The following is a 12,723-nucleotide window of genomic DNA, read 5'->3' as shown; positions in this document are numbered from 1 at the left end:
GAGAGGTAGCAAAGAAGGTAGAAGTCCTAGGATGATGGATATTTTCTGAGGTAAAGCACACAGGATCCTGTGTGCTGATGTGAAGGGTGAGAAGATGGCACCTTTACTGAGATGGAGAAGCCTGTGGCAGGAGCGAGTTTAGCCTGGAAGCTCAGGAGCTCTGTTTGGACAGGTCGGAAGCAAACTTCAAATGAATGTTTAGTGTGCAAACAGAAGAATTAAGGAAATCTGAACTTTCTGACATATCTCTTCAAGGATTACCCCCAGAAAGGGAAAGGGCAATTCTTAATATTCTCCGCTTAGGGCTCCTTGGGCAGACACGTTTTTGAGGCACTAAGAGAGCCATTTGTTCCCATTCTAAATGGCTAAAATGCTTTCTGAGGTCTGCTTTTCATCCCTTCGTTCCCTCTCTTGTTTCCAGGCTGTCTGTACACTTTTCCTATCTGATAAGATACTGACAACCCCGCTCCACTTTCCAAGTTCCTGGAAGCCTGACAGAGAATCTTGGGGGGGCTTCGGAATGCTTTCCACGCGGCGAGCATCTCCGCCGGGTGCTGGTCTTACTTCCTGGTTCTCAGGAAAAGATATTTCATTTCGTAAACGGGTTCTCGGAACACACCGCCCGGGAGTTGAGAAATTCCAGGCGCGGTCTGACCGAGCCACCAGGTGACGTCTCTTCTCGCCCCACGGTCCTCCACAGGTACCACTAACTTTCTGATCCCCAGGGACCCACCCACGTCTTCATCCTGGAGCAATTGCTGCCCACGCCCTCTCTACCTTTTCTCACTTGGGCTGAAGATAGGCGATTTTCCTTCCGAACCGTCCCTCCACAACCCTGGGGCAGAGGGGCCGAGGCCGGGACGCGGACCTCGGACACCTCGCGGAGAAGGTGGCGCGCACGGCCGGAATCCCTTACCTGCCCAGGCGCTGGGAGCGGGGGGCGGGCGGGGCGCCGCGGGGCTGAGCCAGCGGTCGAGGAACCCGGGCCCTAGGGACGGCTGGGGCAGGCTCAACCCGTCAGGCCCCGCCCAGGCCCGCCCCGTCCCCACCCCCGTCCCGCCCTCTTCCTCTTTGTGCCTCTAGGCGGCTCCACACCGTGAGAAATTCCGGGCCTCTTTTAAGGCTCTTCTTTAAGTGGGAGCCTGGCCCTTTAAATAGTCCGTGTCGGAGGCCATTTTAAGGCTTCCGGTCATGCGCACAGCGTAGTTCAGAGGAATGCCTTCACCTGGACGTAAGGTAGGCCGGGTTGAGTTTCTTGCGCCAAGTGGGGCTTGTGTATGGGTCGATGACAAGATAGGCATTGGGACCCTGCCCCTTTGTCCCCAAGAGGAGGGCGACCTGAGCTAGTATCGCGCCTTGGGGTAGGCGGGGCTGGGGGAGGAGAAGAAGCCGGTGGAGCTGCTGGCTGTATCCGGGGTACTTTTCAATGCGCCTGAAGGCTACGCAGCAGGGGACGTTAGTCCTGCTGGTTGGTGGCAGAAGTAGGAAGTAGGAGTGAGTTAGGCGGAGCAACGGCAGTGGAAGGAACTGGAGGCGCTACTGGCCTTTTTTTTAACACCCTCCCAGACTCTGCCCTTAGCCAGCACTTTCCCAGCTTCGGGTCAGCCAGACTACCCCCTTTCTGCCCCGCAAGCTCTTCAACGCATCTGTTGCCTGGGAACACTGCACGTGTGTGCTTAACTCCACGTGGGTTCCTTGGCGGCCTTTCAGCACGGTTCCACTCTTACTGAGATGCTTGGTTGTAATAATTCCCTCATCATTGTATTCTCCTCAGGTTGTTCTACCTATGCCACTAGCTTAGAATGTCTTCATATCTTCTTCCTTTTACTGGGTAAAGAGTAGGTCATTTTTCTTTCCAAGACCAATCCAGCAGCTGAGCTTTTGATCACGTCTCATTGCTTTCCAACTCTTCAAACTCTTCATCAGATTCATCCTGTGCAGTGCTACCAGTCATCTTACTAAAACATCTTTTTGGATTGTGTCATTTTCCTATTCAAACACCTCCAGTGGCCATCCATTGACCACTCAGTGGATTCTAAGTCCCTGACAAGGTGTTCAGTATCTTACCTTGTTCGGCACTAATCCAGCTGTATTTTCCAGAACTGTACTAGAAAACACTTTCTCCTACTGCTCTGTATCTGGACTCTTCAGTTTTCTCTAACACATTGCATATGTTGTTTGTGCATCACTTATGATAGGTCTTTGACTCATTTCTGCCTCCTGAACTGTTTTGAAGACTTGGCCACTTCTTGCGTATGCCTTTACTGATTATTCTAGACAAAAGTGATTTTTTCTTTCTTCCTTTTCACTCTTACAGCTCTTTATTTGTACTAGCTGTTTCGTTTATTCAACAGTCAGTATTGATTATGTGCCTACTATGTGCTTGACACTGTTCTTATTGTGAGATAATCAGTGAATAAGGCTGACAAGGTTCTTGTTCTCATGGAGCAAACATTCTAGTTGGGGGAGGTATACAATAAATAGTGAAGAAAATTATTAGACAGAAATGCTATGCAGAAAATTAAATAGGATTTTGTGAAAAATAGTGGTTTGCTGGTTCCTCTGGATTATTGTTCAAGGAAGACCTCTTTGAGGATGTTATTGAGGAAGTACTGATTTAATCAACAGGAACAGTTGGCACAAAGGAACTGAAGAAGGCCAGTGAAGCTGGAGTGTAGTGGATAATGGGAAAAAGGTACAAGATAAATTTGGAGAATAGACAGAGTCCAGGATCTTAGAAGTCTTCGGAAGCCAGGGTAAGTAATTTGGATTTTATTATAAATGTGATTAGAGGGTTTAAAAAGGGGTTGTGATATGATTTAATTTACCTTTTAAATCATCATTCTGGCTACTCTGTGGAGAGCAGACTATAGTGGACTAGTAATAGAAGCAGAGATTAGAGACCTTCACAGTGTATAAGAATTTCTGGAATGGAAGTCCTAAAGTAGAGGTGACAAAAGGACAGCAGGAATAATCAGAGAGCTGGATGCTTAAAGGTGATGCAACTTTTGGTGATGAGAAAGTCAAAGCTATGACCGAGATGAAGTGGAAGTGGTGTGAGGTTGAGATTGAGGAACTGAGGGACTGCGATGTTAAATGGATGATCCATATGGATGGTCATGGAGGTCATGCTGGATAGTAGATTTTAAGCCTGGTATTAAAGTCATCAGTGAATGAAGAAGAATTGTCATGGGACCAGAGAGAGTATGGCAGCAAATAGTATAGCCTGATGGCATGAACTTCAAAGGAAATGGGATTTGGGGAGGTAGAGGAGGAAGAAATGGTTTGGAAGTAGCAGTGGCAAACATAGAAAATATTTACAACCTCCAGATCCCAAGGTGGGTATGAAAGGAAAAATAGCCTTCACATGAGAGGGCTACAGAAGAAGCAGCTTGGGGAAAATAGCCAGGTTTCATTAGGGCAAGAAACTGGGGAGACTGTGCAGGAAATAAAGGAATGAGGGAAAATAAATATATCCTATATATTCCCTAGGAATTTAGGATATAGAGAATTTGCTGTGATTTCTACATGACATATTAGAAAGGATGGTGTGGAGGTGGTTTTCTAAATTGGTTCAGATTAGTAGAATACACTGTAGAAATGGGGTGAAGGTCCAGATGATGAATTTCCTGGAGAGTGTGGTTAACACAAAGAACGGAGTAGTACTGGTCCCCTGAGCATTTTATTTTTCCTGAATCTCCCATCTGGTAGCCATGGGTTGTGTGAAGAATGAGTGAAGTTGGCTTCAAGAAGGTTTGTAAAGGTTTTTTTCTCTCTAATGCCAGAGAGAGATGGTTGGAATTTTTCTCTGGGTCAGCCGCAAAAGTTTGTATCTATAAAAGTTTGTATCTGGCTTTCAAGAAGGTTTAAGGTCTAGGGTTAATTTAAGCCTGCCTAGAAAGCTAATCACATTGCAAATTGGTTTTAGAACTTCATTTATCTATCAATTTGGACTATTTCTTCCTGTCTTCTCCTCATCCCTTCTTCCATCCCTATCTCTTCATATATAAATATCTAGCTACAGATTCTCTGGAATTAGCTGGAAATTTTAGTTTTCAGGGATGGAGTTCAGACAAATCATTGTAAACAGGCGTATGTTCTAGTCTCTTCTTTGTAAGACTACAGATGGTATTTTAAAAGTGAACTTGAAACTTAACCCATTTTAATCCTGGAATTTTAATAGATGGAAGCCTGGAGTGGGTGAAGAGTCAAGGTGCAAATCACCAGATATCTCGGTATAAGAGAGTCAAAATACACATGATATATAGAAATAAATTAGATTAGTAATGTCTTTTAAGGGGACTCAGGATTGGAAGGGAGAAGGAGAAGGAGAATTAAATAAATCTTTCAAACCTATTTCTTTTTTTGTTATCCAGAATTTTTCTTTCTGGTAATTGACCACCTCTTTGTTTCTTTTATAGGCATTGTTATTTGAGAATGGAAGAGGATACAGATTTTAGAATCAGGTTTAGTTCTCTGTGTTTCATTACAGATCACGTTGGATTTCATGGCACCATAAAAAGCTCACCAAGTGACTTTGTTGTTATTGAGATTGATGAACAGGGACAGTTAGTTAATAAAGCCAGTGATGAACCTATTCACAAGGTTAATAAAATACTACCTGGGCCAAATAATTTGGCCAAAAAAACAAACCTAGATCCTCAAAATTTATCCTTTGAAGAGAGAAGCAATCAAGAAGTCAATACTTTGGCTGGGTGCTCTGGTGATGACCAGAATTATGAGCCTGGTTCAGAAAAGGAAGATACTATCGAAGATGGAACTTCCAAAGGTGAAGAAGAAAACATTGATGTGTTAGGATCCTTGTTAGATGAAAAAACTAATGAATTACTGAATCGGTTTGCCTGTGATGTAAAAGAGAAGTGGAATTCTAAAACTGAACTAATTGGACCATCTTCTGAATTCTCATTAGGCAGAATCCTTGACAAAAACCAGAGGGCTATTTTGCATAGTGCTATTAGGCAGAAATTTCCTTTTTTAATAACTGTAGGAAAAAACAGTGAAATTGTTGTAAAACCAAATCTTGAGTATAAAGAACTCTGTCACTTGGTATCTGAAGAAGAAGCATTTGACTTTTTTAAATATTTGGATGCAAAGAAAGAAAATTCCAAATTTACCTTTAAACCTGATATAAACAAAGATCACCGAAAGGCTGTCCACCATTTTATCAACAAAAAGTTTGGAAATCTTGTGGAAACCAAATCTTTTCCTGAACCGAATTATAGTGCTGATAATCCAAAGGTAATGATAACAGTAAGATTTCGGGAAAAGGCACACAAGCCCAGGAAAAGATCTCTTCATGGATGCCAGGAAAGAAGAGTTATATACACAGGTAATTTAATACATCGTTATTATTTTCTTAGATAAATTAGTTAAAGTTGCGTGAAAGCTGAATAATTTCAAATGAATTAAATAGCCTTGTCCAGAGAGATATTGGAAACAATATATGGGTCCTGTTTTTTAATGGAAGGGAAAGTCTTTCAAAATACACTGGTTGTAAAAATTAACCTTATTGGGGCTTCCCTGGTGGCCCAGTGGTTGAGAGTCAGCCTGCCGACGCAGGGGACACGGGTTCGTGCCCCGGTCTGGGAAGATCCCACATGCCGCGGAGCGGCTAGGCCCGTGAGCCATGGCCGCTGAGCCTGTGCATCCGGAGCCTGTGCTCCGCAATGGGAGAGGCCACAACAGTGAGAGGCCCGTGTACTGCAAAAAAAAAAAACTAACCTTATTGATGAAAGTATCTTTAACACAGATACTTATAGTTAACGTAGTCACAAATGTATAAAGTTGAAGCAGTTACTTTGCATTGAAGTAAGTGTTGTGGGGATGAATCTTGATTTCATATTTTGAGAGTTATCTTAATTAAAATTAAGTATTTGGAGAGAAGTAGAATATGTTTGCTGTGCTTGGGGAAGTGAAGAGAATACCTTGTAATCTAAAACAGCTGGACTTAACTGCCCAAGGTACGGAACCTGCAAACTTACTTCCTTTGGCTGTCAGTCTTTTAGAGAAGAGATTCTCAGATTTTAGCATGCATTATAATCACCAAAAGGGCTTGTTGAGAGAGATCTCTGAGCCCTATTCTCAGGTTTTCTGATTTAGAATGTTTGGGGTAAGTCTTTCACAGATTCCCAGGTGATCCTTTTTCTGCTGGTCTGGGGACCACATTTTGAGAATCACTGTCTTAGGGAATATATTCACTTTCTAGGATGGAGTGGAACCGATAAAATCTCACTCTGCAGGTTTGGCTGACCAGGTTTAATTGGCCTGTATCCTACGTGAAGGATGGCAAGTGTTTCAGATGGTCCTGTTTTATAAGTAAACAGCACAGCATTTAAAATATAAACAGCAACTCAGATTTGCACAAATGTGTGTATCTGGCACAGAAACAATGTACTATGTAGGGAACTCTGTGATGTAAGTGAAAAGAGTTTGGACCTTGGAGCTATGTGGGTTTTATTTTACGTTATGACTTTAGTTCATAAAAAGATCTATGAACTTTTTAATATCTTTGGGACTTAGTTTCCATAAATGTAAAACAGGAAAGAATAATACCATGGGCAAGTTACTTAACAATTCATAACTTTTGGTTGTACTTTAAAAATGGGGTAGTAGTAAAGCCTAATTCACAATGATACTCTAAGGATTAGATGAAATAATGAATGCAAATGTTTAGTATGTAATCGTTTTTCAAATGTTGGTGTCTTCTGTCTTGGAAATTTGTCCAGTTGTATGACTTACCTTTTCATGAAAAAGCTGCTAGTATAGGAGTTGACACGTGAGGCATGCAATAAATGTTAACAGATAAATCTGTTTTGAAGGAAAAACAAAACTAGTTTTACACGTGGGGAGAGAATTGCTGATCAGTGTTTTAAGCAGGTGTAGATTTTGTACGACTTGAAATTCTAACAGTATTTGAATTAATGAACCAAAAAATTGTGGAAACTTTAATATATTAGTTTAAATTAGTTTTACCAAAACTATGAATAATTGGAGAGACATGTTCAAGAGAGGAATTGATGGTTCACCAGAAGATAGTATGAAGATACTGGGATACCTATAAGTACAAGAACAAAGAAAAAGACAAAGATAAACTTTGCTTATCCCAGATATTGCTTAGGCCAGCCTTTTGTAAGAACAAACATAGTTCATATAAAAAAATTCCTTAATAAGTAGACCTACCTAAAAAATAGAACACTTAAAAAAACCTTTTATTTTTATTTTTAATTGTTATAAAATATACATAACATAAACTTTACCATTTTAACCATATTTAAGTGTACAGTTTAATGGCATTAAGTACATTCACGTTGTTGTACAACTATCACTGCCATCCATCTCCAGACTCTTTTCATCTCCTCAGACTGAAACTGTATGTCTGTTAGACAATAACTCTCTATTCCCTTCTCCCCTAGCCTCTCCTCTAGGTATCTCATATAAGTGGAATCATACAACTTTTGTTCTTTTGTGATTGGCTTATTTCACCTAGCTTATGGTTTATAAGGTTTACGTGTGTGTGTGTTAGAATTTCTTTACTGTGTTAGAATTTCTTTACTTTTTAAGGCTGAATAATATTCTGTTGTATGTATACATACATCTTGTTATTTTGTTTATCCATTCATCTGCCAGTGGACACAGTTGCTTCCATCTTTTGGCTATCGTGAATAATGCGGCTATGAACATGGCTATATTGGTTTAAGTTCCTGTTTTCAGTTCTTTTGGGTATATACCCAAAAATGGAATTGCTGGATAATAAGGTAATTCTATGTTTAATTTTTTGAGGTAGTGGTATACTGTTTTCTTAGACACTTTTTTGAAGAAGGAATTGTATGAAAAATTTAAGCGTCCAATGACATTTTCATTTTAGGTATTGCATTTATAAGCTCTAGAAGTTTTATTTGGTTCTTTCTTAGGTCCTCAATTTCTTGTTATGTTCATGTTTTCCTATAATCTTTGAGCCTTTTTTTTTTTATTTTTTTAATTTATTTTTGTCTGCGTTGAGTCTTTGTTGCTGCGCATGGGCTTTCTCTAGTTGCTGCGAGCGGGGGCTACTCTTCCTTGCAGTGGGTGGGCTTCTTATTGCGGTGGCTTCTCTTGTTGCGGAGCATGGGCTCTAGGCACATGGGCTTCAGTAGTTGTGGCACGTGGGCTCAGTAGTTGTGGCTCACGGGCTCTAGAGCGCAGTTCGAGCCTATTTTTAATGGGTCTTTAAAAATATTTGTCTGCTAATTTCATATCTGTTGTTTCTGGATCTGTTTCTATTGACTGACTTTTATTTGGCTCATGGGTCATACTTTCCTGTTTCTTTGCATGTCCAGTACTAGTTTTTGGAGGTCAAACATTGTGAGTGTTATCTTGTTGAGTGTCTGGATTTTGTTGTCTTGTTTTAGAGAGTGTTGAACATGCTCTAGCAGGTAGGAAGTAGTTTGCAGATCCATCTGAGGCTTCATCTTGAATTTTATTAATGGAGGTCCAGAGTAGGCTTTACGCTAGTGCTGTCATACAGCTCTACTATGTATTTAAGGAGCCTATCCATACTGGACCTGATAGAGAGGAAAACTACTAGAATTTGAGCTGATGTTTTAATGGGATGAGTCTTTGGGGCATTGGGAAAGAACGAGTATATTTTGAATGGGGGTGGGACATAAAGTATTAGAGCCAGAAGGTAGATTCTCAGTATCTGAGAAGACTCTCAGTGGCTGGTGTGACGAATGGAACATGACAGAAGTGATGGTGTGTGATGTCTAAGGCTAGGTCATAAAAGGTATTGCCCTTTTTGCGCACAGTTCTTGGATGGCTCACTTTGGGGTAAGCTAGCTACCAGACTTTAGGGCTATTAAAGCAGCTCTTTGGAGAGGAACTGAGGCCTTCCGCCAATAGCCAGTACCAAATTGCCAGCCATGTGAGTGAGTGAACCCCTTGGAAATGGATCCTCCAACTCCTGTCAGGAGTTTTGAGTAACTGCAGCCCTAGCCACATTGTGCTGCAACCTCCTGAGAGAGCCTGAGCTAGAACCCACCAAACCACGGTGCTCTTGAATTCCTGCTCCAGAGAAGTTCTGAGAGATAAGTAAACATTGTAAGCCAGTAGGGTTTGGGGCAACTTGTTACACAACACTAGATAAATGATATGTAACATTTAATTCTAGGCATGCAGATTACTAATCAGCAAGGAACTCAAGGGGTCACCTATGCAGATTTCTGGAACACGTTCTCTTACTCTGCACTATGAATTCCAGCCTACTGGGCCTTCTTGAACTCCAGCCTCAGCAAGACCACTGTGCTCTACTTGGATTCCTCCTCCCTGGCCCAGAAAGTACCCCTAGTTAGAAAACCATGTGTTTTTTTTTTTTTTTTTTGCGGTACGTGGCCTCTCACTGTTGTGGCCTCTCCTGTTGCGGAGCACAGGCTCCGGGCGCGCAGGCTCAGCAGCCATGGCTCACGGGCCCAGCCGCTCCGCGGCATGTGGGATCCTCCCAGACCGGGGCACTAACCCGTGTCCCCTGCATCGGCGGGTGGACTCTCAACCACTGCGCCACCAGGGAAGCCCAAAACCATGGTATTTTAAGACTCACCTCGTTTGTTTTGCTTTTCCTTTTGGATCACAGTTCTGTGATGCCTTTAGTCCAGGGTCCAAAGACAGGTGTTTCATATGTTTTGTCTAGTTTTCTGTTTGTTTACAGTGGGAGTTCAAGGTTGGTACCAATTATTCCAACATGGTGCTAGAAGTGGAAGTCTCTAAAATTGAATTTTAAAATTTAGCATAGTTGATTTTCTTTTCCAATACTTCATTTATTCCAAGTAATTAAGAAAATGTTATAAATCTTATAAATTCAACATAAATTTGGTGATGTTTACATTTTCTTATATGTGCCAATATTATTTACTAACTTAATGAGATTTCAGTGTAAGAAAGACAAGTTTAAATCAATTAGACATTTTTAATTGGAATTACTTGAGTTTCATTACCTTAAACATTCCAAGTGCATAAGACATTCATTAACACAAATACTAAAAACCGTGAATTTGATCGTCTTAAATATTTCTATTCTAAATTCTGTATCTTCATGGATAAAATATACCTATGCACTAAGGCTAATCAGCAACAAACTGATATAATCTCAAACAATTTGGAGGCTCCTTCTTAGATGGCTGAGCTTGCCTAATGACCTGTGAGTGACATGCCTAGATTGTCAGGGACAGATTTGACACATTGAACTCTAGTTATCAAACACATGTACTTTAAAACTTTAAGTGTTGCTCTCCTAGCCTTCTTACTTTATATAATACACTTTCTTGGTCTGTTTTTCACAGTTTGTACCTCCTAGCCAGGCTGCCGCAACACTTTTAAGATATTTTAGTGGTGTCTAATTCCGTAGATTTGGTATATTTGAAAGACTACTATATTTTTTCACATTATTACTAATTGATTCTCAAATGTTTCGTTCCAGGACTAGTATAGCTCTTATAAATTACTGTGAACCCCAAACAGCTTTTGTTTATGTGTTAATTGTATTTAACCTATTAGCAATTTAAAATGAATTTTAAAAGATATGAATTTATTTAAAATAATCTATTTTATTCATCGATGAAGGTGATCAAAAGGTACAAACTCCCAGTGATAAATAAGTCCTGGGATATAATGTACAGCATTGTGACTACAGTTAATAATACTGTGTTATATATTTGAAAGTTGCTAAAGGAGTAGATCTTACCAGTTCTTATCACAAGGAAAAAAAATTTGTAGTGATCATTTCACAATATGTACAAATATTGAAGCATTATTGCTGATTTTAAAAACTTTTTCATAAATGTATGTTTTTCTTCATGTTTTTGAGACTTGCTATTTTCATGTTTTTTGAGGTTATTTATATAGAGATCTAAAGAACATACAGATCTTTCCCTTTCTTTTAAACAGTGTGATTTCTAAAGTGTAGATATTACAAGCTTTTGTTTAGCTATTTCATATGTTCAGAGATAGATAGGTAAATTTCACATCCTTCTACTTCCTGAGTCACATGTACGTTAAATGTTCATTTTTCTTAGAGCACTCCTCAGAGAGACCCGTGTAGCTGCAGATGACAGTTACAAGAGGTGAACAAAATAGAAATTATTCTGCAGAAAACTTTGAATTTCCTTTTCATGATTTGAGGGAAAAGGGCAGTACTTTGAAGCATCTTATATGTATATGGTGAACTGAGGATTGAGGTATTTTGTTACTGTCAATGTTGGCAGGTTATATAGGCCAACAAGTTGGGGGGCTGTTTTGGTGGCCGTTACTGCACTTGTTCCTCCTTCCTCTTCTGCACCCTCACTCCTACTCTCTCATCTAGTAGACATTTGAAGCAGCTAGCATGAAGCAAGTATGGTTTTATTTCCTGGTTTGCTGGCCTGGAACTCCCAGTCCGTGGGGTGCACAACTTAAAGAGAGAAATTATAACATGGTGTTCAGTGTCACAATATAGATAATGACAGCTAGTGGAGACATGCAGATTTAAGTAATTAACTTCCGGTAAAGTTCATTTATTCATCCATTCAATAAATACTTGAATACTTACTATGTGTGAGGCTGAAGATATAATGGTCAATAAGATAGGGCTTCCCTGGTGGCGCAGTGGTTGAGAGTTCGCCTGCCGATGCAGGGGACACGGGTGCGTGCCCCGGTCCGGGAGGATCCCACATGCCATGGAGCGGCTGTGCCCGTGAGCCATGGCCACTGAACCTGCGCATCCGGAGCCTGTGCTCCGCAACGGGAGAGGCCAAGGCAGTGAGAGGCCCGCTTACTGCAAAAACAAAAACAAGACAAACGTGATTGCTGCTGTGGCCATTGGGTCTTGAAGCATGAATAGAAGTATGGCAAATAGTAAATGGAGGGAGCACATGAAGGCTCTAGTCCATCCAAGGATTGTGAGGAGTTCTCTGTGTTAGGATTATAGGTTATATGAATGGGAGTGACACATGCGGAGACTGGAAGGGTAGATTAGGGCTAATGTGACTGGGGCCAGTATGAGCGTCAGATCAGGGAATTTGGATTTTTTTTTTTTTCTGTAAGCCTTTAATGAGCCCACTAGAATTTTAAAAATGAGCACTGAAATCCATGAGGTTTTGTATTTTACTGGTTGTATTTTGATTAAAAAGTACTCATTATTTAAATTAGTGATTTGATTCATTATAATGATCTGTCAGTCTGCTAAGAATGTAATTGATGTATGTTAGCTGCTTTTTTTGTAATAGGGGATTGTTTTTGTTTCAGCCTTTACCCTACGAAAAGAAAATCTGGAAATGTTTGAAGCAGTTGGTTTTTTAGCTATCAAACTTGGAGTGATTCCTTCGGATTTTAGTTATGCAGGACTTAAAGACAAGAAAGCCATCACTTATCAAGCAATGGTTGTTAGAAAAGTGACACCAGAGAGGTAATAAGATGTTACTTTAAAGGACAGACTTTATTTTCTTATTGCATCAAAAACTCAGAATAATACTGGGAGCATATTAATCTCACTATCAATAGTAATTGATTACAGGCTTACTCAGCACATATTCTGCATTAATAGTATAATTAGCTTCTAAATAGAGTTTTGTTGTTGAACAAAACAAAACTCTATTTAGAACTCTAAACTCTATTTAGAAACAAAACTCTATTGAACAACAAAACAAAACTCTATTTAGAAGATAATACATGTTTATTTAGAAGATAGTACATGTATTA

At 40.3% G+C, this 12,723-nt stretch overlaps 2 protein-coding genes across 23 annotated transcripts in view; one reads left to right on the top strand and one right to left on the bottom strand.

The window, feature by feature from the left end:
* IRAK4 (interleukin 1 receptor associated kinase 4) overlaps nt 1-1,059 on the bottom strand; it is a 30,195-nt gene extending 29,136 nt beyond the window's left edge. For 3 of the 5 annotated variants that reach the window (XM_067696259.1, XM_067696263.1, XM_067696262.1), the window contains exon 1: nt 917-1,059. The gene's annotated coding sequence lies outside the window, so the exon portion shown is untranslated. The other 2 variants (XM_067696260.1, XM_067696261.1) reach the window with 2 other exon arrangements.
* The window catches only part of PUS7L (pseudouridine synthase 7 like), a 39,061-nt gene continuing 26,886 nt past the window's right edge, over nt 549-12,723 (top strand). For 9 of the 18 annotated variants that reach the window (XM_067696254.1, XM_067696253.1, XM_067696255.1 and 6 more), the window contains exons 1-4: nt 1,086-1,236; nt 2,629-2,756; nt 4,422-5,350; nt 12,271-12,430. In XM_067696254.1, coding sequence (XP_067552355.1) covers nt 4,438-5,350; nt 12,271-12,430 — 1,073 coding nt within the window. In that variant the 5' untranslated portion in view covers nt 1,086-1,236; nt 2,629-2,756; nt 4,422-4,437. Of the gene's footprint in view, nt 701-1,085; nt 1,237-1,265; nt 1,362-1,508; nt 1,775-2,628; nt 2,757-4,421; nt 5,351-7,647; nt 7,776-11,088; nt 11,112-12,270; nt 12,431-12,723 lie in introns of those variants that run through there. The other 9 variants (XM_067696243.1, XM_067696248.1, XM_067696246.1 and 6 more) reach the window with 9 other exon arrangements.

The sequence above is a fragment of the Pseudorca crassidens genome, chromosome 11 (assembly GCF_039906515.1).
Source record: "Pseudorca crassidens isolate mPseCra1 chromosome 11, mPseCra1.hap1, whole genome shotgun sequence".
NCBI classification, from domain to species: Eukaryota; Metazoa; Chordata; class Mammalia; order Artiodactyla; family Delphinidae; genus Pseudorca; species Pseudorca crassidens.
The sequence above is the reverse complement of the archived record's forward strand: the minus strand, read 5'-3'. Positions and strand labels throughout refer to the sequence as shown.